This window comes from Lynx rufus, unplaced genomic scaffold (assembly GCF_022079265.1).
Source record: "Lynx rufus isolate CCGP_SWC_20201006 ecotype Redwood Valley unplaced genomic scaffold, mLynRuf1.p SCAF_21, whole genome shotgun sequence".
Taxonomy (NCBI): domain Eukaryota; kingdom Metazoa; phylum Chordata; class Mammalia; order Carnivora; family Felidae; genus Lynx; species Lynx rufus.
The window spans coordinates 2,612,548-2,637,975 of record NW_025814836.1 but is presented as its reverse complement, the minus strand read 5'-3'; the positions used below and the strand labels follow the sequence as shown (position 1 = coordinate 2,637,975).

Sequence of the window (25,428 nt, the reverse complement as noted above, 5' to 3'; positions counted from 1 at the left end):
TCAGGTCTCTGATGCCTCCAAAAGAAACTTAACTTTCTCATTGTTCAGATTGTTTTTGTTTTGAAAAATGAGAGTAACTATTTCCAGCCTCCTTTGCATGTCAAGGCTGAAATTGGAAACCATATTTTTCTATTAAAAACAACCTACAAATTTGCTTACACTATCTAAAGATATCCTTCTCATATTTTTATATGAGTATAATTCCAAGTGAGATCCTTAACTTGTATTTTTTAACATAAGGTATTGATCTGATGCTGTTATATTTTGAGGAATGATAATCAAGAATGAGTAATCAAAATATTTGACAATATGACTATTTGTTGTCCTACAGTAGTCATCATGCATTTTATGCCAGTGACCTAGGCGTGATCAAACTTCAAAACATGCATCATTTTGCTGGTAATTAGAAGATTATAAAAGAATGCAAATGTATATTAAGACCAATAATTAACAATGTATATAGACCCTTTAACTTTCAATGTATTATTTTCCTTATTTAATCTTTTAAAAATTATGCAAATGGGAAATATCACTGTAGAAAAATAATAAAGAATATAAAATTGCCTCATTCCCAACAAAAACTAATACTGCTACCATTTTAGTGTATATCCTTGATTCTTTTCAAGGTATACTTCAATATACAAATTGCTCTGGGAGAATGGGATTTTGTAATTGGTTTCATAGCAAAGTAAATAATATAATATTAATATATTCCCCAAAATTAATACACCCCAAAATTATTATTAGTGCCTAAATGGTAATTCTTACACAATAATCTATTTAATTCCCTATGATTAGATATTTAATAGTTTCCAATTTTTACCTATAACAAAACTATGATGTAGCAACTTATAAAACATCATTTTCATCTTGTCTACTTGTTTCCTTGGGATGAAGTTTTAAGAGTGGAACTGTCAGTTCAAATGGAATGCCTCTTGCTGAGGTTCCCAGAAACTATTGACTCTGTGCACCAGAAAGCAGCTGACAGCTTTCTCTCCCTCAAGCATTAAGTGGGTGTGTCTTTTGTTCATATTTGAACCAAAGATACTACATTTTTGTCAGTGTATATTCTATATATTGCCATATGCTATATATGGATTTCAATTATAGTTTTAACTTTTTAAAAATTACATTTATTATTTATTTTACTAATTCATTTGTTATTATATTTTATTGCATATATATTTATCCACATGTTTATGCTCTTATTCGCATACATATTTATCCATATGCTTATACTCTTATTTATTCTTTGATTGTGAATTGCTTGTCTTTTGCTCATTTTTCTATTGATATCTTTGTATTTTTCATATTGATTTTCTAAGAAAGTTTTAAGATAATTAAATCTTTGTCATATATGTTTAAATAATTTATGGGACTGGTGATTAACACTATGTGCTTCCTGTATGCCCATCATTGAGATAATTGCTCTTTATTTAGTGTCTCACCCACCCAAAACCTCTAACGATGTATAAAGGAGGTTGCATTTATAAAACCCATGGCACATGTGAAGAAACTGATGTTTAAAAGGTGAATGCTGGGGCGCCTGGGTGGCGCAGTCGGTTAAGCGTCCGACTTCAGCCAGGTCACGATCTCGCGGTCCGTGAGTTCGAGCCCTGCGTCGGGCTCTGGGCTGATGGCTCAGAGCCTGGAGCCTGTTTCTGATTCTGTGTCTCCCTCTCTCTCTGCCCCTCCCCCGTTCATGCTCTGTCTCTGTCCCAAAAATAAATAAACGTTGAAAAAAAAATTAAAAAAAAAAATAGAATAAAATAAAAGGTGAATGCTGCTGGAGTACCTTCTAAGTACCCAAAGCTGTCCTTCCAGTTATTGCATTACATCTTTATCCCTGAGACTCAGTATCTTAACTACTTTTATCTATGTTATTGTCATGCTATTTGTCTGGAGAAAAATAAATATTGACACTGATGAAAGGTAAAAATACACCATGAATTTTTGCTAACTTAATATATGTATATACATAAACATATATTATACACATACATATAAAATACCTGTATTTCACTCATTAGTTGTGACTGCTTCTTAATCCATTTATTACTTTTATTATTTTTAATTAGGATAATTTTATGACTTATTTTCAAGATCACTATTTATCTGAAAAATAAGCAATAGATATCTTGGAAATGAGTCATCTGTAACATAATCTTGTAAAATAGGTTTTGTTTCCTCATTTATTTTTCTAATGGTATTAATATAGTGTGTACAAAAAATAAGTAATAAAGGTCAATAATAATGCAAGAAAAAATTGATAAATCCACAAAATTTGTGGGAGATATTAATACAGTTCTCTCAGAATACATATGATTTAGGAGATTTGACAACAAATTTAAGTATCTTGGCAAAAATACAACATAATATAATCGTGTGTGTGTATATATATACATATATATATATACATGTATATATATATGTGTGTGTGTGTGTGTGTGTGTGTGCATATATATATATATATATACAAAACCAGTATAATCTTAGCAAACATATACAGACTGCTCACAGAAATTAACTGTGGGTTATGTATAAGAAATTGTCAAGAGGGGCGCCTGGGTGGCTCAGTGGGTTGAGCGTCCGACTTCAGCTCAGGTCATGATCTCACAGTCTGTGAGTTTGAACCCCGCGTCAGGCTCTGTGCTGACAGCTCAGAGTCTGGAGCCTGCTTTGGATTCTGTGTCTCCATCTTTCTCTGCCCCTCCCCTGCTTATAATACTCTGTCTCTCTCTGTCTCAAAAATAAATACAAACAAAACAAACAAAAAAATTGTCAAGAAATTTTTAAAAGTAGAAATCAACATGCAATGAACAATGTAATAAAATTCCAAATTAACGACTAAAGGATAGTCAAAATATCTCTCTACCTAAATACTAAATCACTAAGAGAAATTAAAACTAAAATAATCATATATTTAGAAACAAGGGATAATCATAAAATTATGCCCCCAAACTCCCACTTATACAAAAATTGTTGCCTTAAATCTCTATCAGAAAATAAAAAGAAATACAATTTAGGAACTAAATATTCAAGTGAATAAATTTTTTAAGAGAACAACAAAATTAAAATAAATGAGACAGAAGGAAGGAGGGAAAGAAAGAATGAAGGAATAAGGAAGGAAAGTAGTTACATTAAAAAATCAACATGAAAAAATATTTCTTATATACCATTAAAAATATAATAAATAACAATGTCACTAACAACTATGGAAACTATAAAATTCCTTGGAATAAGCCTAACTACAATGTTTAAACTTATATAAGGGGAAAAATAAAGAAAAGTAAATAAAATTACATATAATATTCCTGCCTAAGAAGATTCAATATTATACAGATGTTAATTTTCCCTCATAGTTCATTTATTCATTTCCTCACAGAAGAAAGCTTAGTTTTTGAAGGTTTTTCACTATTACATACTGTTAAAATAAGTATCCTACTGCATAAATCTTAGTGGATGAAATTTTCTTTAGAAATGAAATCACTGATATGCATATTTCTAAATACTAATATTGGCAAATTGCTTTCCAAAGTGGTTGCACTTATTTATACTTACTAGTTCTATATTAAATTTCTTATTTCCCTACATCATTATCACTATTGGCATATAAAAGTCATTAATTTCTACAAATATGTGTATGAACTTATAATACATTACTGCTTAACTTCCAACTTATTAGTAGTGAAATTTAATAATTTTTATATGCTTATTTACTATTAGTATATTTTTAGAAGTTTGTGGTCTCATCATTCATATCCATTGCTCATTATAACACAATGACACAACAGAACGCTTGTTTTATCTTTTTTTTTTTTTTTAATTTGAGAGAGAATGAGCAGGGGAGGGAGACAGAGGGGAAGAAAGAGAATCTTAAGCAGGCTCCACAGTTGGTGCAGAGCCCAATGTGTGTCTTGACCCTGGGATCATAACCTGAGCCAAAATGAAGAGTCAGATGCTCAACTGACTGGGCCATGCACGCACCCCCAGAAGATATTAATAACTATATTCTGTATATTATTTGTTATGTCTTGCTAAAAGTTGTACATATCTTCTTCCAATTTGGAATTTGTCTTTTTAATTTTTTTATGATGTTTTCACATATGTGTTAATTTTTGCTATTAAATTTAAATTAATAGTAAAGAATTAGAATTAAGCTAAATTAACTAAATGTTTAAATTTATCCATCATCTCTTTATGACTTGTGCTTTTTTGTGTTTTAGGAAATTCATATTTTCCATCATTGTCATCAAGATATTCTTCCTTTCATTGGTTCTGTTTAAGATTTAAACAGACTTTTTCCATCATTTTTATGTCTTAGGTCCATCTGGTACTGATTTTGATCAAGGTGTAAGATAAAGATATAGCTTATTGTTCTCCAAATGTATAGCCAGTTGTCCCAGCATCATCTGTTATTAAATGCAGACTTTCCTGTCTGATTTATAATACCATCTCTTTCATGTTTCATATTCATGTTCTTGTTGTTGTATCAAAAATATGCCTTTTATTCATGCAGTGAAAATAGATTATGAACAAACAAAATGAATGTTCTTTTCACTACACCCTTCCAGCTACCTTTCAGCCTACTTCTCATTACAGGAACAGCCTTACTAAATTTAAAGCTTTGGCTGAAATTATTTCACCATTTTTGCTCAAAGAATCAAATGAATACAATATATAAAATACATTTCTAATCACATCTCCCTATTTTTTCAACACACACATATGGGTTGACTTCATGCAGAAGGACTGGGCTTCAACTACAAAACCTTTCCACATTGTTCTGTTTTATTAAAATTGGAATTGCTGTAAGATTTCTGGTCTGGTCCATTGACTTATACTTTTCCCCTGTGCCATAGTTTTATTCACCATAGCTTTGTTGTAACACTTGAAAAAGAATTAGATGGGTCCCTACTTACTACTCCTCTTCTTCAGTTGTCATTTCTTGATTCTAAACTTCTCCATATAAATTTTAGGATTGTCAGCTCAAGTTTCACAAAAAAGCTCTGTTAAGTGTCTAGAACTGTGTTAATTTACAGAAAATTTTGAGGAGAAACACAATTTTATTTCATCATCTATGAACATAATATATCCCACTTATTCATTTATGTCTTTATGCATTTCAATGAAATTTTTTTTTTAATTTTTCTTTTTCAACGTTTATTTTTGGGACAGAGAGAGACAGAGCATGAACGGGGGAGGGGCAGAGAGAGAGGGAGACACAGAATCCGAAACAGGCTCCAGGCTCTGAGCCATCAGCCCAGAGCCTGATGCGGGGCTCGAACTCACAGACTGCGAGATCGTGACCTGGCTGAAGTCGGACGCTTAACCGACTGCGCCACCCAGGCGCCCCTCAATGAAATTTTTATCTTCCTCCAAGGTCTTCATATTTGCTTAGTAAAAATGTGTTTTTCAATACCTTTGTAACAAGGTACTCAGCAAAAATATGAGGAGTTTTTGTTGTTGCCATTGTTGTTGCTATAAATTGTAGCATTTTAAAGATTCTTATTTCCTAATAAATTGTTGCTTAGGAATTCAAATACTCTAGAGTGAGAGGAGGTTATTATTGTCTGAACCTATATATACACAATGATTATGGTGAAAAGTGAGAGCTTTAATTCTTTGTCTTCTGTCCTATGACCTTTATTTTATTTCTATTATCTTATTGTTCTGGTTGGGAACTCTAGCATCCTATGAAATACAAGTGCTGACAGCAGATATTAATTAATGAGAATGTGTCTATTGCTTCATTATTAACTATAATGTTAGTAGAGATGTATGATCCAGTATCAAATTTAGGAAGCTATCTCCTATTACCAGATTGCTACATTTTTAAAAATTGAGCTTGTATTAAATTTTACCAAATTCATTATCTGTTGAAATAAAGATATTTTTTTCTGTAAGTTCAATTTTTATGAGATATAATTTACACATAGTAAAATACCACATTATGAATTTTATACCATTTATGAATTTTTGAGTTCTAGCCTTGTGATATTATTTTTTAAAGTTTATTTATTTTGAGAGAGATAGAGCACGCACACATGTGGGTGAGTGGGAAGGGGTAGACAGAGACAGAGACAGAGACAGAGACAGAGAGACAGAATCCCAAGCAAGCTCCACACTGTCAGTACAGAGCCAGATGCGGGGCTTGATCTCATGAACCTTGAGATCATGACCTAAACTGAAATCAAGCGTCATACACGTTTAGCTAAGCCACCCAGGCACCTCTAGCTTTGTTATATTCTAATAAAGACTGCGTACTTTGTTCTGGCTGGCTTCCATAAATATATTTGATACTTTCAAGATTTGCTTTTAAGCTTTTGTAATAGTGGATCTAGGGTAGATTTTCCTCTAGGTCTAGTTTAGCTCCATTATTAAGACATTATCTTTCTAGAGTCTCCTGAATATCTCATGTATTTAAAGAGTTTTCTTCACTCTGGATATTGGGGATTCAAATAATTCTTGCTTGTGTGTGACCTCTGAGAATTGAGTCCTTTCTGCAAGTTTTTCTTTGCCTGGCCATATGGAGTTTTACTCTATGCATATGCAAAATGATGTTGAACCAAAGACTCAAATGCACCCTTATTCACATCTCTGAAGCTCTTTTTCTGTGTATCTGCTTCAGCTCTGAGACTCTTGTCTCCAATTTATGGTAACCTTATCTCTCATAACTCCAATTCTTGCTTCTCAACTCAGCTAGGCTGCTATACTCTCTTTGGATTACGTTTTCCTGCACCAAAGTCTGGAAATTACTCCAGGTAGACATTTGAGTGACTATAAGAAACACTTTATTCGCTTTTCCTCTCTGAAGAATCTCAGTTCTGAGCCCATTAAAGCCCCTAGGTGTAATGTACTGACAAATTGCTGCTCAGCACAACCCTGGATGCTGCTGTGTGAGACACTCTCCATTGTTCCTTTACATTTCCTGAGATGATCTAGAACAGGTAATGTAGGGAGACTCACTGTGGGGACCACAAGACACCTTACATTTTTGTCACTAGTTTTTTAGTGCACTTAAATATATGACCTATACAGAACTCTTATTTTTAAACTTTTGGGTACAAAATTTACAGATGGACAGGAAGTGGGAAAAAGCCAGATAGGAGGGACGCCTAGATGCTCAGTCAGTTAAGCATCCGACTTGCCTTAGGTCATGATCTTGCAGTTTACAGGTTTGAGCCCCATATCAGGCTCTGTGTTGACAGCTCAGAGCTCTGTGTTGACTGTTTCAGATTATGTGTCTCCCTCTCTGCCCCTTGCCCCCGCCTTCACGCTCTGTTTCTTTCACTCTCTCACACACAAAAAAATAAATAAACTTAAAAATAAAAGCTAGATAGGAAAATTGGGATAATCACAAATCTTTTTTTTAATAACTTGATAACATACACAAGCAAACTTTCAAATTAGAGCTAAGCAAATACTCCTAGGATAAAATACACCCCTCTAAGGTTGAGATCAGACATTAATCTAAGTCTTGTTATGGTTTTTCAGATGCACACAAGCCATAAATGGAGCTAAAGCTACTGTATGGTATTAATACATAAACAGCAATAACAAAAATAAGTAAGTCAGGAGCTACCTGATGCTCTCCATTTCATTTAATAAGGAAAAAGTCAGGTGGTAGAATACAATACTGTTTCTCATCTTCATGGACATTTACAAATAGGCTTAAGAAATACAGGAAACCCTGCATTGGATTCTGCTGGAATTTAAAAGGAACACAAATGTTTGTGGCACTTCCATAGTATTAGTGATGTTACTATTGCTTCCAAGCATGGATGATACAAGGAAATGCTGGATGAGAGAAACTTGAACACAAACTTCCCTTGGAAATCTGAGGTAGTATTTATAACTACCATCCATATCTTTATTTGTCTCCCAAAGTAAGATTAATTGCATAATCCAATATCAGATTTTGATTCATCCAATCTAAATAATGTAAAGTCATATTATACTTTATTTCTGCTCTAAGTAAAATTAGATTGAATTTCATTACAATAGATAGGAAATTCACCCTTATGTTTTTAGTGTTGTACAGCAGATACAAATATAACTGCAAAGCCAAAGACATATTGCACTGAACATGAGATTTTGAAGGCAAAGAAACGATCTTGGTATAAATAAACTCAGAATTTATTTGGATTTGCTCACAGAAAACTACCCTAATTCTCTAAATATTCCACTTCAGTTTGAAGCTGCTCATTAGCCATTCTGCTTACAAGGTTTAGCTCAGCTCCTCTGAAATTGGATTTTGTCCTGGGGGGTGCCAGTTCAGTGATCACATCCTATGAAACTTGGCACACAGTGGTTTCTCTGCCTGTTGTCACTTTTATTCCAAGGACTGACCCTGAGCTACTCTTGCAATGACACTCTTGTAGTTGCAGTGCCTTTGGACTTCCTGGTACCCCACTTTCTTCTTATCTATATTAGTGCTTTCCACAGGAAGTTGGCAAAATGCTCCACTCCTGGGAGGGGATTAGAGGATTTTTTGTCCTTAAAAGTCTCATATATATATTAATGAATTTTATAAAGAATATGATGTATATATGGGCTGTATTTCATTATTTTTACTATTAATATGTGTGATCAAAAGTACTTGGTCTACCAAGTACTACCAAATGCTGTCCTTGATCCACATTCCCCAAACTTACGATGAAGGCTGCTCATCTACTGTATAGTGGCCCTTGACAGTTCATGGAAACTCTCAGATCTGAGTCCCTGATTGGTTACCTAATTTAATGCTGGGCATGTTTTGTGCTGATAGTATTGTACCAGGTAATGAGCAGCCTTCCTGGGGATCAGGAAAATAGCTGAGTGGTGAGTTTCAAGGCCAAGGGGAGATGTACATTGACAGTTGTCACGAGCAAAACTCAGCCACTGTGAGGAAATGCTTCAGGGAACATGAGAATTGACACCAACAGCAGTACCAGAATGGGAAACTTAGCTCTCAGCAAGTTAGAGGCCAGAATCATTCAATAGGGCACTACTGTGGTCTGGAATCAGGCCCGGAAATGTTAAAATTCTGCAAGCATAAACAATAAGATTAGGGAGAAACCCTCTTCTTATTTAGCATTTTCCTATTTTGTTTTCAAAGCAATTCTATCAATGAATTCTGTGTTGTGATATTGAAGAATAATTTTACTTTTCTTTAATCTTTCATATATAATCATATGAAAAAATAACAAATATAGAACAAAAACATTTTAACTGGAAAGAACATACAGTCAGTATATCACTCAAATAAGGAAATGAGTTACCAATGAACGCATGTTTTTTGCCTGATGGTGTTAAAAACATTTTGGTTTAACTGGTACAAATTGGGTAACAGTTATGCACCTTCCAAATCAATAAAAAATATATTGATCCAAATCAATAAAAAATACCCAGACCCATAAATCATTCAGTAAAATACATTTTAGTGTCCAAAAAATAACAACCCACCTTTCCACCATCAGCTATGACTGACTAGCTTTCAGGAGAGCCAATCCTCTCACTTAGAACAAGCAGAAAAAAAGGAATAAAAATGGAAAAATATATATGAGAGGGTATTATAAAGCTCTTAAGGTAGCCAGAATTTTAGAGGCCAAAATCCTGGGAAAAGGGCAAATTCTGTGGGAGGAACATGAATTTCTATGCTATGTTTGTTCTTCTCCATTGATCAGCCTTTTAGTGTCCTCTCACTGACTTCCAAATACCAGTATTATGCATCTCCAGGTCTGATGACTTATTTTATTCTGGAACCTTGGAATGCTGCTCTAAATGGTGGCAGGCTATACATTGGAGGAAGAGAGTGTTATTGACATTACCTCCCTTCCAAAGCAGCCACTGGGAGTTAGTTCAAAAAGACTCCAGATCTCAGCTCTAGAATATGATATCTCTGAGATACGTGTTTTACACCACTTTCCACCTTCTCACTGAGGAATTCAGCCCCAATTGTTTACTATGGTAACTGGCTAAATTAGTTGACTTTTATTAGCTGTTTTTCCTTCTCTGTATGAATTTCTCATGTCACTACCAGTGTCTGATGCATCCCTCAAATAAATAATTTTTACTCTAATACTTATCTCATGGTCTGCTTCTAAAGAAGCCCAACTGATGATTTATAAGTCACTTGGGAGCTGAATCTGTGAAGTTGAATAGAGGTAGAGGCAGGGACACCAAAAAGAGTTTTCAGATAATCTCACAGGGCTAATGAGATAAAAAACTGAGTTCAGAGCTACCAAGGAGTGAGGGTCTGAGAGGTCATGATCCTGGAAAAGAGAGAACCACAAAAACAAATGTGCTAATTTGCCAATTTCTAAGCAGCATTTTAGAAGCAAGAGCAGAGAAGCTAAGCAGGAGGCAGTTAACAGCAGGTTGGAAAGGTAATGAGAGCTACCAATACTTTCCCTATTCTGAGGAAACAAAACTGGAGTTCAAGGCCAGCCAAGTTGGAGAGATCCAGGTAAATACACTTGACTTTCATTTGTGATCCTTAAGAACTGCAAACTAGGAGAAAGGGTGAACCAGAAAGAAAGCAAAGACATGAAGAAACTCAGCTCCATTTCTGATTGCATTAAATGGTCTGTTACTACTCTAGTTACTTGCAAAAAGCTGAAGAATTTTTTTTCTGGTGGAAAAAATATCAAATAGAGCACTTGAAACATTTAATATACAATGTCAGCAAGAAATTTTATCTAGACCTGTGTTGTCCAGTATGTTAGCCATGAAGACACATGTGGCTATTTACATTTAAATTTATTAAAAGTATATAAATAAAGAATCATTTCTTCAGTCACACTAGTGATATTTCATAGTGTTCAAAAACTGCTAGTGGCTAGTAGCTATGGTATTGGACAGCATAGATATAAATATGTCCATGTTCACAGAAAGTTCTATTGGATACTGCTGATCTAAAGATTTTATGTTTTGGGGCGCCTGGGTGGTGCAGTCGGTTAAGCGTCCGACTTCAGCCAGGTCACTATCTCGCGGTCCCGGAGTTCGAGCCCCGCGTCAGGCTCTGGGCTGATGGCTCAGAGCCTGGAGCCAGTTTCCGATTCTGTGTCTCCCTCTCTCTCTGCCCCCCCACCCCGCCCCGTTCATGCTCTGTCTCTCTCTGTCCCAAAAATAAATAAACGTTGAAAAAAAAAATTAAAGATTTTATGTTTTAAAACACGTCTAGAATTGAATCAAATTTAAAAGGCAGACCAAGATCTAGAAACAGTTCAAAAAAAATAAAAAATAAGACATTTGTGAACCAGATAGTGGAATTATCAGATGCAGACTTTAACAAAACTTTGATTAATATGCTTAAAAAAATAGATCAAAGATGGAGAAATACTTCATAGAATCAATATGCTTATAATAGAATTAAATGAAAATTTCACAGCTGAAAAATACAATGACACATTAAAAATGGTGAAATAGAAGATGAGATTTAGCTGAAAAGAGAAATCATTACCTAAAAGATACATCATTTGGAAAAAAAGAACAGATTGAGGCATGGATAGGAAAAAAAAAAAGTATGGGAAAAACAGAAAAAAGAATAAAAAACATAAGACAATACTAAAAAGGAATAACAATTATAATTAAAGTTACAGAAGGGGACAACAGATATAATGGGGTAAAAACAGCATTTATAGAAATAATGACTGAGACATTTCTAAAATTGGTAAAAAGAGATAAAGCCACAGATTCACAAAAAATATGACACCAAAGCAAGATGAAAAGAAAATTTCACTTAAAGACATCATAGTAAAACTTTTGGACATCAGAATCAAAGAAAAAAATCATAAACACATATCTGAAAATGTAAAAATTAACTCCAAAAGCAACTATAAAACTAAGAATAGACTTCTCAATAGAAACAGAAAAACAAATAAGACAATAAATAAAATGAAGAAAGCAAGTAGCTTCCAACAAAGAATTTTATGCTATTTGAAAATATTCTTTACGTAAAAAAAAAAAGTAAAGATTTGCCAGAGAAAAAAATTTAGAGAAATTGTTGCCAGCACTTACACTAAGATATATACTAAAAACAGTCTTTCCAGGACACAGAATCCAAATGCTGTAAGAAACATGGTAATGTAGAAAGGGATAAAGAGCTACATTAGTGGTAAATGTATAAGTAAATGAATTAATATTTAATGTATAAAACATACTAATATAATAGTAATAACTTCCAAGGGTTTAGAATGTGTATAGCATTTGAATTAATGATAACAATAATTGTCTAAGTGAAAAATGATTCATGTTAGACACTAATAAAAATGTCTATTATAATATATATGGTAATCAATAAATATATAATATAGCTAAAATCTATTAGAATATTAACATAAAAAATTGATATGCTTATATATAAATCTAACAACACAGCAAAGGAAACAATCAACAAAATGACAAGGCAACCTACTGAATGGAATTATTTGCAAATGATATATCCAATAAGGACTTAATATTCAAAGTATATAAAGTTATATAACTCAACACCAAAAAACAAATAATCCAATTAAAAATGGACAGAGGGGGCGCCTGGGTGGCGCAGTCGGTTAAGCGTCCGACTTCAGCCAGGTCACGATCTCGCGGTCCGTGAGTTCGAGCCCCGCATCAGGCTCTGGGCTGATGGCTCAGAGCCTGGAGCCTGTTTCCGATTCTGTGTCTCCCTCTCTCTCTGCCCCTCCCCCGTTCATGCTCTGTCTCTCTCTGTCCAAAAAATAAATAAAAACGTTGAAAAAAAAAATTTTTAAAATGGACAGAAGACCCGAGTAGACCTGTTTCCAAAAGACACACAAATGTCTAACAGACACATGAAAAAATGCTCAGCATCACTAATCATCAGGAAATGCAGATAATAACCACAATGAGATATCACCTCACTTTTGTCGGAATGGCAAGAATTAAAAATACAAGTAGTAACATTCCTGGTAAGGTGAAAAAAAGAAAAAACCTCATGCACTGTTGGTGGAAATTTAAACTGGTGCAGCCACTGTGGAAGACAGTATGGAGGTTCCCCAAAAATTTAAAAATAAAATCACATAGTAATTCTACTACTAATTATCTACACAAAGAAAATGAAAACACTAATTCAAAAAGATATATGCACCCTTATGTTTATTGCAGCATTATTTACAATAGCCAAACTATGGAACAAACCAAGTGTGCATCCATAGTTGAATGGATAAAATTGAATGCATAAAGAAGATGTACTATATATACATAACAGAATATTATCCACAAAGAATGAGATCTTGTCACTTGCAACAATATGGATGGACCTGGAGGGTATAATGCTAACTGAAATAAGTCAGAGAAAGAAAAATACCATAGGATATCACACATGTGTGGAATTTAAGAAATAAAACAAAGAAAAAAAGAGAAAAAAAAAGACTCTTGAATATAGAGAACAAACTGGTGGTTGCCAGAGGGGAGGTGAATGGGGGATGGATGAAATAGATAAAAGGGATGAAAAGTACACTTATCATGATGAACACTGAATAGTGTATATAATTACTGAATCATTATATAGTAAACCTGAAAATAATATGACACCATATGTTAGTTATACTTCAAAACAAATAAATTAAGAAAGATAAATCTAACAAAATATGTACAGTATTCATATGAGGTAAATCACAAAACTACAGCTTTGATGAAATAAATTAAAGAAGACCTATATATATGGAGAGAGATTCCATGTGCATAAACAGGAAAATTTAATATTATCAAAATGTCAATTATTCCCAACTTTCTGTATAGATTCAATGAAATCACAATCAAAATCCAGAAAATTATTTTGTATATATTGAAAAATGTACTCTAAACAGAAAGGCAGAACAGTAAGAAGAGCCAATACACTATTGAAGGAGAACAAAATCAGAGGATTGGCACTACCCAAATTCAAGACTGTGGTATTGGTGAAAGAATGGAAAAATAGATTTATGGAATAGAATAGAGAGTGTAGAAATAGACCTACATGAATATAACTAACAGATCTTGGACAAAAGAGCAAGGCAATTCAATGAAGAAAGAATACCTTTTTTCAACAAATAAGGTCGAAACAATTGGACATTCACATGCAAAAACCAACCAACAAAGATTTTACACCTTTCACAAAAATTAACTCAAAATGGATCATAGAGTTAAATGTAAATTGCAAAACTTTAAAACTCTTAGAAAATACACAAACGTATGGCCAACTCATCTTTGACAAAGCAGGAAAGAATATCCAATGGAAAAAAGACAGTCTCTTTAACAAATGGTGCTGGGAGAACTGGACAGCAACATGCAGAAGGTTGAAACTAGACCACTTTCTCACACCATTCACAAAAATAAACTCAAAATGGATAAAGGGCCTGAATGCGAGACAGGAAACCATCAAAATCCTAGAGGAGAAAGCAGGAAAAGACCTCTCTGACCTCAGCCGTAGCAATCTCTTACTCGACACATCCCCAAAGGCAAGGGAATTAAAAGCAAAAGTGAATTACTGGGACCTTATGAAGATAAAAAGCTTCTGCACAGCAAAGGAAACAACCAACAAAACTAAAAGGCAACCAACGGAATGGGAAAAGATATTTGCAAATGACATATCAGACAAAGGGCTAGTATCCAAAATCTATAAAGAGCTCACCAAACTCCACACCCGAAAAACAAATAACCCAGTGAAGAAATGGGCAGAAAACATGAATAGACACTTCTCTAAAGAAGACATCCGGATGGCCAACAGGCACATGAAAAGATGTTCAACGTCGCTCCTTATCAGGGAAATACAAATCAAAACCACACTCAGATATCACCTCACGCCAGTCAGAGTGGCCAAAATGAACAAATCAGGAGACTATAGATGCTGGAGAGGATGTGGAGAAACGGGAACCCTCTTGCACTGTTGGTGGGAATGCAAATTGGTGCAGCCGCTCTGGAAAGCAGTGTGGAGGTTCCTCAGAAAATTAAAAATAGACCTACCCTATGACTCAGCAATAGCAATGCTAGGAATTTATCCAAGGGATACAGGGGTACTGATGCATAGGGGCACTTGTACCCCAATGTTCATAGCAGCACTCTCAACAATAGCCAAATTATGGAAAGAGCCTAAATGTCCATCAACTGATGAATGGATAAAGAAATTGTGGTTTATATACACAATGGAATACTACGTGGCAATGAGAAAAAATGAAATATGGCCTTTTGTAGCAATGTGGATGGAACTGGAGAGTGTGATGCTAAGTGAAATAAGCCATACAGAGAAAGACAGATTCCATATGTTTTCACTCTTATGTGGATCCTGAGAAACTTAACAGAAACCCATGGGGGAGGGGAAGAAAAAAAAAAAGAGGTTAGAGTGGGAGAGAGCCAAAGCATAAGAGACTGTTAAAAACTGAGAACAAACTGAGGGTTGATGGGGGGTGGGAGGGAGGGGAGGGTGGGTTATGGGTATTGAGGAGGGCACCTTTTGGGATGAGCACTGGGTGTTGTATGGAAACCAATTTGACAATAAATTTCATATATTAAAAAAAAACTCTTAGAAAATAATGTAGGAGGGAATTTAGGTGACCTTGTGTTTAGTGTTGAACGTTTATATACAACACACAAAGCATTATCCATGGGAGAAGGAAACTGATAAATTGGACTTGATTAAAATAAATAACTTGGGGTTGCCCTCTATAAAACACTGCTAAAAAATGAAAAGACAAACCACATACTGGTAAAACACATATCTGATAAAGCACTGGTATCTAATTATACAAAAAACGATTGTAATTCAACGATAACAAACCAATTAAAACATGAGCAAAAAATATGAACAGAAACCTAATCAAAGAAGATATGCAGATGACTAACAAGTGCATAGGAAAATGCTCAACATCATGTCATCAAGGCATTGATAACATTAATTAAGACAACAATGAGGTAGCACTATATACGTATTAAAATGGATACAATCCAAAACATGGACAACACCAAATGTTAGCAAGAATGTGGATCAACAGGAATTTTCACTTGTTGCTAGTTGGAATGCAAAGTGGTACAGCCACTTTGGTAGAGAGTCTGGTGGTTCCTCATAACACTAAACATACTTTTATCATATGATCCAACAATCACATTCCTTGATATTTACCCAAATGAAAACTTAAGTCCAAATGAGAACCTGCACACAAATGTTTACAGTGTCTATATCCATAATTGCCAAGATTTGGAAGCAGCCAAGCTGTCCTTTTATAGGTAAATATAGGGGCGCCTGGGTGGCTCAGTCGGTTAAGTGTCCAACTTCGGCTCAGGTCATGATCTCATGGTTCGTGGGTTCGAGCCCCACGTCGGGCTCTGTGCTGACAGCTCAGAACCTGGAGCCTGCTTCACATTCTGTGTCTCCCTCTCTCTCTGCCCCTCCCCAGTTTGCACTCTATCTTTCTCAAAAATAAATAAACACTTAAAAAAATTTAAAAAAATAATAGGTAAATGTATAAATAAACTGTGGTACATCAATACAAAGGAAGATCATTCAGTTATAAAAAGGAATGAGCTAGCAAGCAACAAAAATACATAGCACAATTTTAAATGAATATTTTTTAAGTGAAAGAAGCCAATCTACAGAGGCTATGTACTGTATGATTCCAGCTATATGACATTCTGGAAAAGAATGGAGACAGCAAAAAGATTAGTAGTTCCTGAAGTTTCAGGGGAAAAGAGGAGGGGAATAGGTGGAAAACTGGATTTTTGAGACAGTGAAATGCCTCTGTATGATACTGTAATGATAGATACATGAATGTATATATTTGTCAAAACCTATAGACTTTACAAAATCAAGAATGAGCTTTAATGTAAACTATGGACTTTTGTTAATAGTTAATAATAAAAATTGATCAGCATTGTGGATCTACATGTCCTGATTCCCAGAGAAGAGACACTTTTACAAGTAGATACAGTAATAGCTTTATTAAACATAAAGCTATGGTTGTTGTATAGTCACTTTGGCATCCTTGTGCCAGTAAATCAGCTGGATAACAATGGTGTTGCCATATTGGTAGAGGAATTGACCCATAAGTTTATGACGAAGTCTAGTTAACATTTGCCACCATGTATAGGTATAATTTTTTCTTGTGATGAGTAATTTTGGGATTTTCTTTCTTAACAACTTTCAAATACACAATACAGTGTTACTAACTATACTCACCATACTCTGAATTACATCCCCAAGACTTATATGCTTTATTACTGGAAGTTTGCACCTTTTGACCAGCATTTCCCATATTTCCAAGCCCCCAAACCTCCCACCTCTGGCAGTCACTGATCTGTTCTCTATAAGATCTTTTTTTCTTTCTCTCTTCCTCCCTCCCTCTCTTTTTTCCTTCCTTCCTTCCTTCCTTCCTTCCTTCCTTCCTTCCTTCCTTTCCTTTTTGGATTTTGCATATAACTGAGATCATACAGTATTTGTCTTTCTCTGACTTATTTCACTTAACATGATACCCTCAAGGTTCATACATGTTGTTGCAAACGGTAAGATTTACTTCTCTGTCATGATTTAATAATATTCCATTGTACATATACATACTGCATTCTCTTTATCCACTTATCCATCAAAAGACACTTAGGTTATTTTCATATCATAGCTATTGTAAATAATACAGTAAAGAACATGCAGTGCTGATATATTTTCAAGCCAGCGTTTGTTTGTTTGTTTCATTTCTTTAGGTAAATACCCAGAAGTGGAACCACTGGATCATTTGATGTCTCTACCTTCAATTTTTTCAGGAACCTCCATACTGTTTCTCATAGTGGTTGCAACAATTTACATTCTCATCAACAGTGCACAAGGATTCCCTTTTCTCCTTGTAAACACTTGTTATAGCTTGTTTTTTTTGATAATAGCCATTCTAACAGGTGTGAGGTGACATCTCATTGTGGTTTTGATTTGTATGTCCCTGATCATTAGTGATGCTGGGACTCTTTTCATGTACATGTGTTCATGTACCTGCATGTCTTCTTTGGAAAAATGTCTCTTCGGATCACCTACCATTTTTTTAATTGGATTGTTTGGGTTTTGTTTTGTTTTGTTGCTATTGAGTTGTTTGATTTTGCACATAATCTCCTTATCAGATATATGATTTGTAAATATTTTACCCCATTCCATAGATTTCCTTTTAATTTTGTTGCTGATTTCCTTTGCTGACAATTTTAGTTTGATGTGGTTCCACTTGTTTGTTTGTTTCTTGCTTTTGGAGTCATATCCAAGCCTTTTTTCATCTAGGAGTTTTATGGTTTCAGGTCCTACATTCTGGTCTTTAATCCATTTTGAATTAATTTTTGTGTGTGGTATAAAATAGTGGTCCAGTTTCATCTTCTGTATGTGGCTGCCCAGTTTTGCAACACTAGTTATTGAAAAGAATTTTCCCATTGTATTCTTGTCTCTTTGTCATAAATTAATTGACTATATATGTGTGGGTTTATTTCTGGGCTCTCTACTTTCTTTCTATATGTTCATTTTAATGCCAACACCATACTGTTTTGATTACTGCAGCTTTGTAATAAAGTCTGAAATTAGGGAGAGTGATGCGTCTAGCTTTGTTTATCATTCTGAAGATTGGTTTAGCTATTTGAGGTCTTTTGTGGTTCCATACAAATTTTCGGATACTTCTCTTTCTATGAAAAACTCATTGGAGTTTTGATAGGGATTGCATTGGGTCTGTACCCAAGATTGCTTTAAGTAGTATGAATATTTTAATAATATTTTTTCTTTTGAATCCTGAGCACAGACTATCTTTCCATTTGTTTTTTTTTAATTAAAAAAATTTAATTTTATTTATTTATTTTGAGAGAGGGAGAATGAGCAGGGAGGGGCAAAGAAAGAGGGAGAGAGAGAATCCCAAGCAGGCTCTGTACTGTCAGTGTGGAGCCAAACATGGGATTCGGACTCATGAACCACAATATCATGACCTGAGTCAAAATCAAGAGTCGGATGCTTAACCAACTGAGCCACCCAGACACCCCTTTGCATTTATTTGATCTTCTTCAATTATTTTAATTAATGTCTTATAGTTGTGACTATAAGGTGTACTATAAGTTGTGACTATAAGTTGTGACTATAAGGTGTGACTATAAGGTGTACAGGTCTTTCACCTACTTTGTTAAATTTGTTCCTAGTTATTTACTCTTTTTGATGCAATTTGTGAACAGGATTGTTTTCTTAAGTTCTCTCTCTCTGGTAGTTTATTAATATATAGAAATACAATAGTTTCTTGTATATTGATTTTGTATCTTGCAACTTTATAAAATTTATTAGTTCTAATGTTTTTTTTCCCCCTATGGAGTCTTTAGAGTTGCCTACATATAATATCATGTCATCTACAAATAGAGATAGTTTTACTCCTTCCTTTCTAATTTGGATATGTCTTATTTCTCTTTCTTGCCTAGTTGCTCCAAGATTTGCAATGCTATGTTGAAGTAAAAGTGATGAGAGTGGGCTTCCTTGTCCTGTTCCTGATCTTAGAGGAAAAGCTTTCAGCTTTTCAATGGATCTATTCTTGACATTCATATGCCAAGTCTCAACTGTCAGTTGGGAGGCAGCATTATCAATTGCCTGAAAGTGTCTTGACAAACAGAGGTTCAGTGGTAATTGTCTTGGTAATTCCACCAAGCAATCCAGCTGGCCCAGAATAGGTGGTATGGTAGGGTGGGGCATGGAGGTGATTCATATCTATCATGGCCTCTTGAAGTACTATAGCAGTGTAAGCTGTGTTTTTTTGCCAAACCTTTGCTGGTAAGTTTTCCATGAAATTGTGACCAATTAGAATACTTAAAAAGCTGTGGCATAAACTTAATGTGAGAAGAAAATGGATCTTCATGGTGCAAAGCATGGTTTGCAGCATATGCTGTTAGTACCAGGCTCCCTTTGTTAGTTCCTAGATGTAGTTTTGGCTACAAATCACTCAAACCTCCACTTTTTTTTTTTTTTTTCAAAACATTGCTTATGTGCTTGTGCTTGAGATCCCTGGGATGTTATGCTCCTCCCCCAGAGACAGTGCCTTGTTAAAGTGTTTTGATGTAGGTGTATAGCCACCAGGCTTCTAGGTGGACAGATTTTGTTCTATAATTGATGTTACAGAGTGCCTAGAGATCTGGTAGAAGCTAGATGTCTCAAAAATACTCTTTGTATTTTCTCTACTTCTCATTCCGTACTTGTTGATCATTCTCACAAGTTTTTCCTGACAGCATTTGTCCTATACAGCACTGGAAAAAGAATTCTCATCTTGGAAAGAATCTTATTTCTGGGGAATCCAAACTAAGGAGATGGTGAAAGAAGTCATGACATTGGTTATTTTTGGTGAAGAGAAGGGAGTGCCTGGCACAGATTGGAGTGAGCTTCTGAAGTACTTAATGTGCTATTTCCCAATCCGACTGGTGATTACATGGCTATGTTTACTTGTGAATACTAGTGCTCTATACTTACAATTTTTGCAAAATTATGTACAAACATACATAAATTTAAAAGATTTTAAATGTGTATATTCTTTTCTCATATAATACTGCCTTAAAGAATTTATCTTAAGGAAATATTTGATTAAGTAAATGAAATTATATGTACACAATAAACAATACTAAAATGATGTATTCTAATAAATTATTACTTCTACCAAAAATATTGAATAGCACTGTATTACAGTACTTAGAATTTGATATATGGAAGGAAGGAAGAAATAAAATAATTATTGGCTCTTTACATAGAAATGCTTTAAACATTAACAAATAGTGGGCCCAGAGGAGAATGATTTTTGCCTGAGATGCTGATTGAGTTTGGAGGTTGGGGGTGGTTGGTATCTAGAGAAATTTTAATTGTAAATCATATTGTAGTTGAATGTTTAAAGATAAACAAGAATTTATCAAATGCTTTAGTTTCTGTTAAATACATGTTTTCATAAGATTTGCTGCCAAATCTTGTTGTTGTAGCCAATTTCTTTCCAAAAGAGTATCAGCTGGAGAACATGCTTTTATACACACAAAACTTTGGACTACCTTTCCAAATATGTGAAATTTCAAACGACGTTTGAAGTTTCCTCTAATACTAAGACATTTTATTTTAACGTTGGATGCACTTAGTCATAGAATCAGATGCCCTTTTAGAATTCAATTTTATTTTCAAATTATTTACTTAAATTTCAAATTAAAATTATAGAAAAATTACATAAGATAACTTAAGGTTATATTATTATTGTTGTTATTATTATTTAGTTTCTATGTATGCTTTACAATAATTTTGGTGGATGTTTCAAACACAAAATATATAGAGCTAGGTAACTCATAAGCTCATATCACAATGACTAATAATACTTGTATTATTAGTGAAAAGTAGAAGACAACTTTAATAGATAAATTGAAGATATGGACTCACCTGGTTTCATAAATGGCGTAAAGTTTTTTGTGTTCTTTGACTGCATTCCTGAAAACAGTAAAAGAGGATAAGATATTAGCGTTAAAATATTGCTTAGATCTGAAATTCCTTCAATAAGCATATTGTCAAATTGTGTCTATTTGGTGAAATTCGATAAATAATACTTAAAGAAATGTACACACATTTTAAAAAGCAATACCCATCACATTAGGCAAGCTTAGGATTTGGTTTCTGCTCTGTTAGTAGTTGGAATGGTTACAAGACACTATTTACATTTTAGTGAAGAAAAGAGAAAAAAGCAATAAAAATAAGATAATTTCAAATAGAAGTATGTACAGTGATAAAAATAAAACAAAAGTGATATAAAATGACTTGAGAAGAGCCATATTAAATGTGATAACAAAAAAATTTTCTTTGAGCAAATGAATTTTTAATTGAAATCTGAATCATGGAAGAGGTGAGAAAATAAAAGCAAGATAAAGTTCAAAGTTTCTAAAGTAAGAATGAGCCAGATGTATTTGAAACAAGTTACCATCTTCAACTTCATCATCATCATCCAATGGAAACAATAAAAGTAATAAATATCGATTAACATGTACAAGTCACTGTATCTCACATGCTGAAAGAGTAATTTGAAAAAAAATAATTGAAGTAAACCAATGGAGGTGAAATCCATAATTCAAGACTGTAAAACCTAATTGACAATGAAAAACTGTCAGTGATGTGGAACAATGAAACCCGAGGCCTGGTCTGTAGCCTTACTGTAACATCTATCATCAACCTGGTTAGCTGCTACTTCAGCAGAACATGGGCTCACAGAAAAAAAAAAAATACTGGACATTTGGGAAGTACATCCAGAACTAAAAAGAAAAAACTAGGCCACTTTTTTCTACATGAAGCAAAACTATTGAAAAAGATGAAGTGATAAAATAAAATAAAATAAGCAAAATAAATATCTCAAAGAGGCAAGAGATTATTTTCCCAAACTAAATAAGAAACATTTTAGGTTAAATGGAAGAAATTCCACTGCATTTTTAGAATTACCATAAAGCTGTAATAATCTAATCTAGATAGTATGGTATTGATGAAGGGATAGACACATAGATCAATTGAACGCAACAGAAAGTCCAGAAGTACATACCCCAAAATATGTTCAATTGATTGCTGACCAAGGATAAGCCTTTCAGCAAATAGTGTCTAAACAACTGGACATTCATATGCAAAATTAAACTTTGGCTTAAACCTCATAACTTATACAAAAAAAGATCACAGAATTAATCATATATCTGAATTACCAATTACCATATATCTAAAATTTTTCTTTTTAGATACTTGTGGGGGGAAAAAGGAAAAAAAATATTTATGACTTGAGATTAGTAAGACTTAGACATGGCACCAAAAGCACAATCTATAATAAAATGACAAACTGTGTTTAATAAAAATTTAAAACATTAGTTTAAGAAATGAAATGTGTAAGGTAGCGAAATGACAAGGTATGTATTGGCAGAAAATATTTATAAATTGCATATACAACAAAGGACTTCTATCTGGGATATATAAAGGACTCTCAAATGTCAGTAGTAAGAAATCAAACAACTCAATTAAAAACTGATTGAAAGATATGACCAGATGCTTTAGCAAATAAGATATACAGATGGCACTCAAAAACATGTGCAACAAAATTATCCATTAGAGAAATGCAAATTAAAATCATATTGTGATGCCACCATACAACAGTTAGAAACTTTAGGATAAAAAAAAAACAACTAGTGAGGATTGAAAGCAACTAGAACTATCATACATAGAAGATGGTTATGCAAAATACTACAGCCATGGTGCAAAATAGTTGGGATAACTATAAAATAGTTGGGATAACCTAAGTTACTTACGAAGTTAAAGATGTATTTACCATATACTCAGAAATCTCACTTCTTGAGTATTTACTCTAGAGAAATATAAAAATATATTCACACAAAATCCATTGATAATAGCTCTGTTCAAAATGAACTAAACCTACTAACAGCCTATTTTCTTCAACAGGTAAATAAGTGAGCATACTGGGCTGCATTCATTCAATGGAATACTACTCAGCAATAAAAAATGGGCTACTGATACACAAAACAACTTGGATGGATCCAAAAGGCATTATGCCTAGTAAAAGTTGCAAACCTAAAAAAAATTCTGTAATTTATTACCTCATTTATATGACATTCTTAAAAAGACAGAACTAATAATTGAGATCAAATCTGTGGTTTATGGAGATTAGAGATGAAGGATAGCACAAAGGAATGTGGGTAGTGTATTAGTGTGCTTGGGCTACCATAACAAAATACCACAAACAAGGTAACATAAACAAGTAAACGTATTTTCTTGTAGTTCTGGGAGATACAAGTCAGACCAACATCCAACAAGGTCAGTTTCTTTCTGGCTTGTAGACATCCACCTTCTCACCAGGTCTTCGTATGCCCTTTCTCTGTGGTGTTTCTTCTTATAAGGACAATAATCCTATCAGATTAAAGTTCTACAGTTCTGAATGCATTTGACAGTAATTCCTTCCTTAAGGGACCCATCTTCAAATACAGTCATTTTGGGGAATGGGCCCTCCATATGTGAATTTTGGGGAGACACAAAGATGAAGTCCATAAATTCCATCCTTGGCACCTCCAAATTCATGTCATCTCACATGCAAAATACATTAATTCCATTCCCAAAGTCTTAACTCATTCTAGCATGAACTCTAAAATCCAAAATCTCATCTAAATCATATGAGTTGTAATTTACCCTGAAGAAAAATATGTCTTCAGTTGTGAGCCTGTGTAACCCTGACAGATTATGTGCTTCCAAGACATAATGGTGGAACAGGCTTAGAATAGACATTGTCATTTTAAAAAGAAAAAAAAAAAAAAAAAAGAAGGAATGATGGGTAATGGGTCCCAAGCAAATCCAAAAGCTAGCAAGGCAAATTCCACCAGGTATTAATGTTTGAGAATAATCCTCTTTGGTTTGATGCTCTGCCTTCCAGGCTTGCTGGGACAGCAGCAATACCTCTATTGCTCTATGGGGTAGTCTTGATCTTTGACTCTCTGCAAGGGCCCCATTCCCATGGCATTCTGTGAAATCCCTGCCAATGCACTACTCTGTGGCGGGGCATGGGGGGAGTGAAATTGAAGAGAGGTCCTACCTCTGAAACTCAGAAAGAATCAGCCTTGTCCCTGGGCCTGTGGTAGGATTGGCAGCTCTGATGATCTATGAATTATTAGATCATTCTATCACTTTCTTGAAGGATAACACGTTTGCAACCTTCCTCCATTCCACCTTTTTTTTTTTTTTTCTATTTCCTTTAGGCATAGCTGGCAGTGTCTCTGCTGGCATAATCTTATCTCTATTTCTGACTTCTGCTGAGATTGCTGATTAGATCTATGGTTCACAGCCATAATAATCTCCCTACCAACTGGTTGATCAGCCACAGCCTTAGTTGTTTTTTTTTTAAACATGTTTTATCTTTTTTTTGCAATATGGACAGGCTGAGAATTTCACAAATCTTCAAGTTCTGATTCCTTTTTGCTTAACAATCCTTTAATTCATCTCTCTCCTCTTACATTTTACTATAAGCAGTCAGTAGAACATAAGGTGCACCTGTAAAATTTTCCTTAGAAATTTCATTAGCTAAATATCTAATTTCATTATCTGTAATTTCTATCTTCCACAAAACACTAGATCATAATTCAGCCAAGTTATTTGCCTCTTTATAACAAGCATTGCCTTTCTTCCAATTTCCAATAATTTGTTCCTCATTTCTATCTGAATCCTCACCAGAATGATTTTAAAACACCAACAATCTGCTTATAATTATTTATGGATTCTTTAAGAAGATGGAGACTTTCTCTCCAGCCCACCTGTTGTTTTTTTTTTCTATATGAGCTCTTACCAGAATCATCTTTAACATCTATATTTCTACCAACAATCTTTTTATAACAATGCTTTTTCGAGCATGTAGTTCTAAAGTCTTCCAGCTTCTACATATTACCCAGTCCCAAAGCCACGTTAACATTTTTAGTTATTTG

The 25,428-nt window shown here is 34.1% G+C and overlaps 1 protein-coding gene across 1 annotated transcript in view; it reads right to left on the bottom strand.

Annotated features, from left to right (window-relative positions):
* Positions 1-25,428, bottom strand: part of GABRB3 (gamma-aminobutyric acid type A receptor subunit beta3) — a 481,670-nt gene that overhangs the window by 288,769 nt on the left and 167,473 nt on the right. Inside the window, exon 2 of the mRNA XM_047086678.1 lies at positions 21,365-21,412. Within this exon, the coding sequence (XP_046942634.1) occupies positions 21,365-21,412 (48 nt within the window). The remainder of the gene's footprint in view (positions 1-21,364; positions 21,413-25,428) is intronic.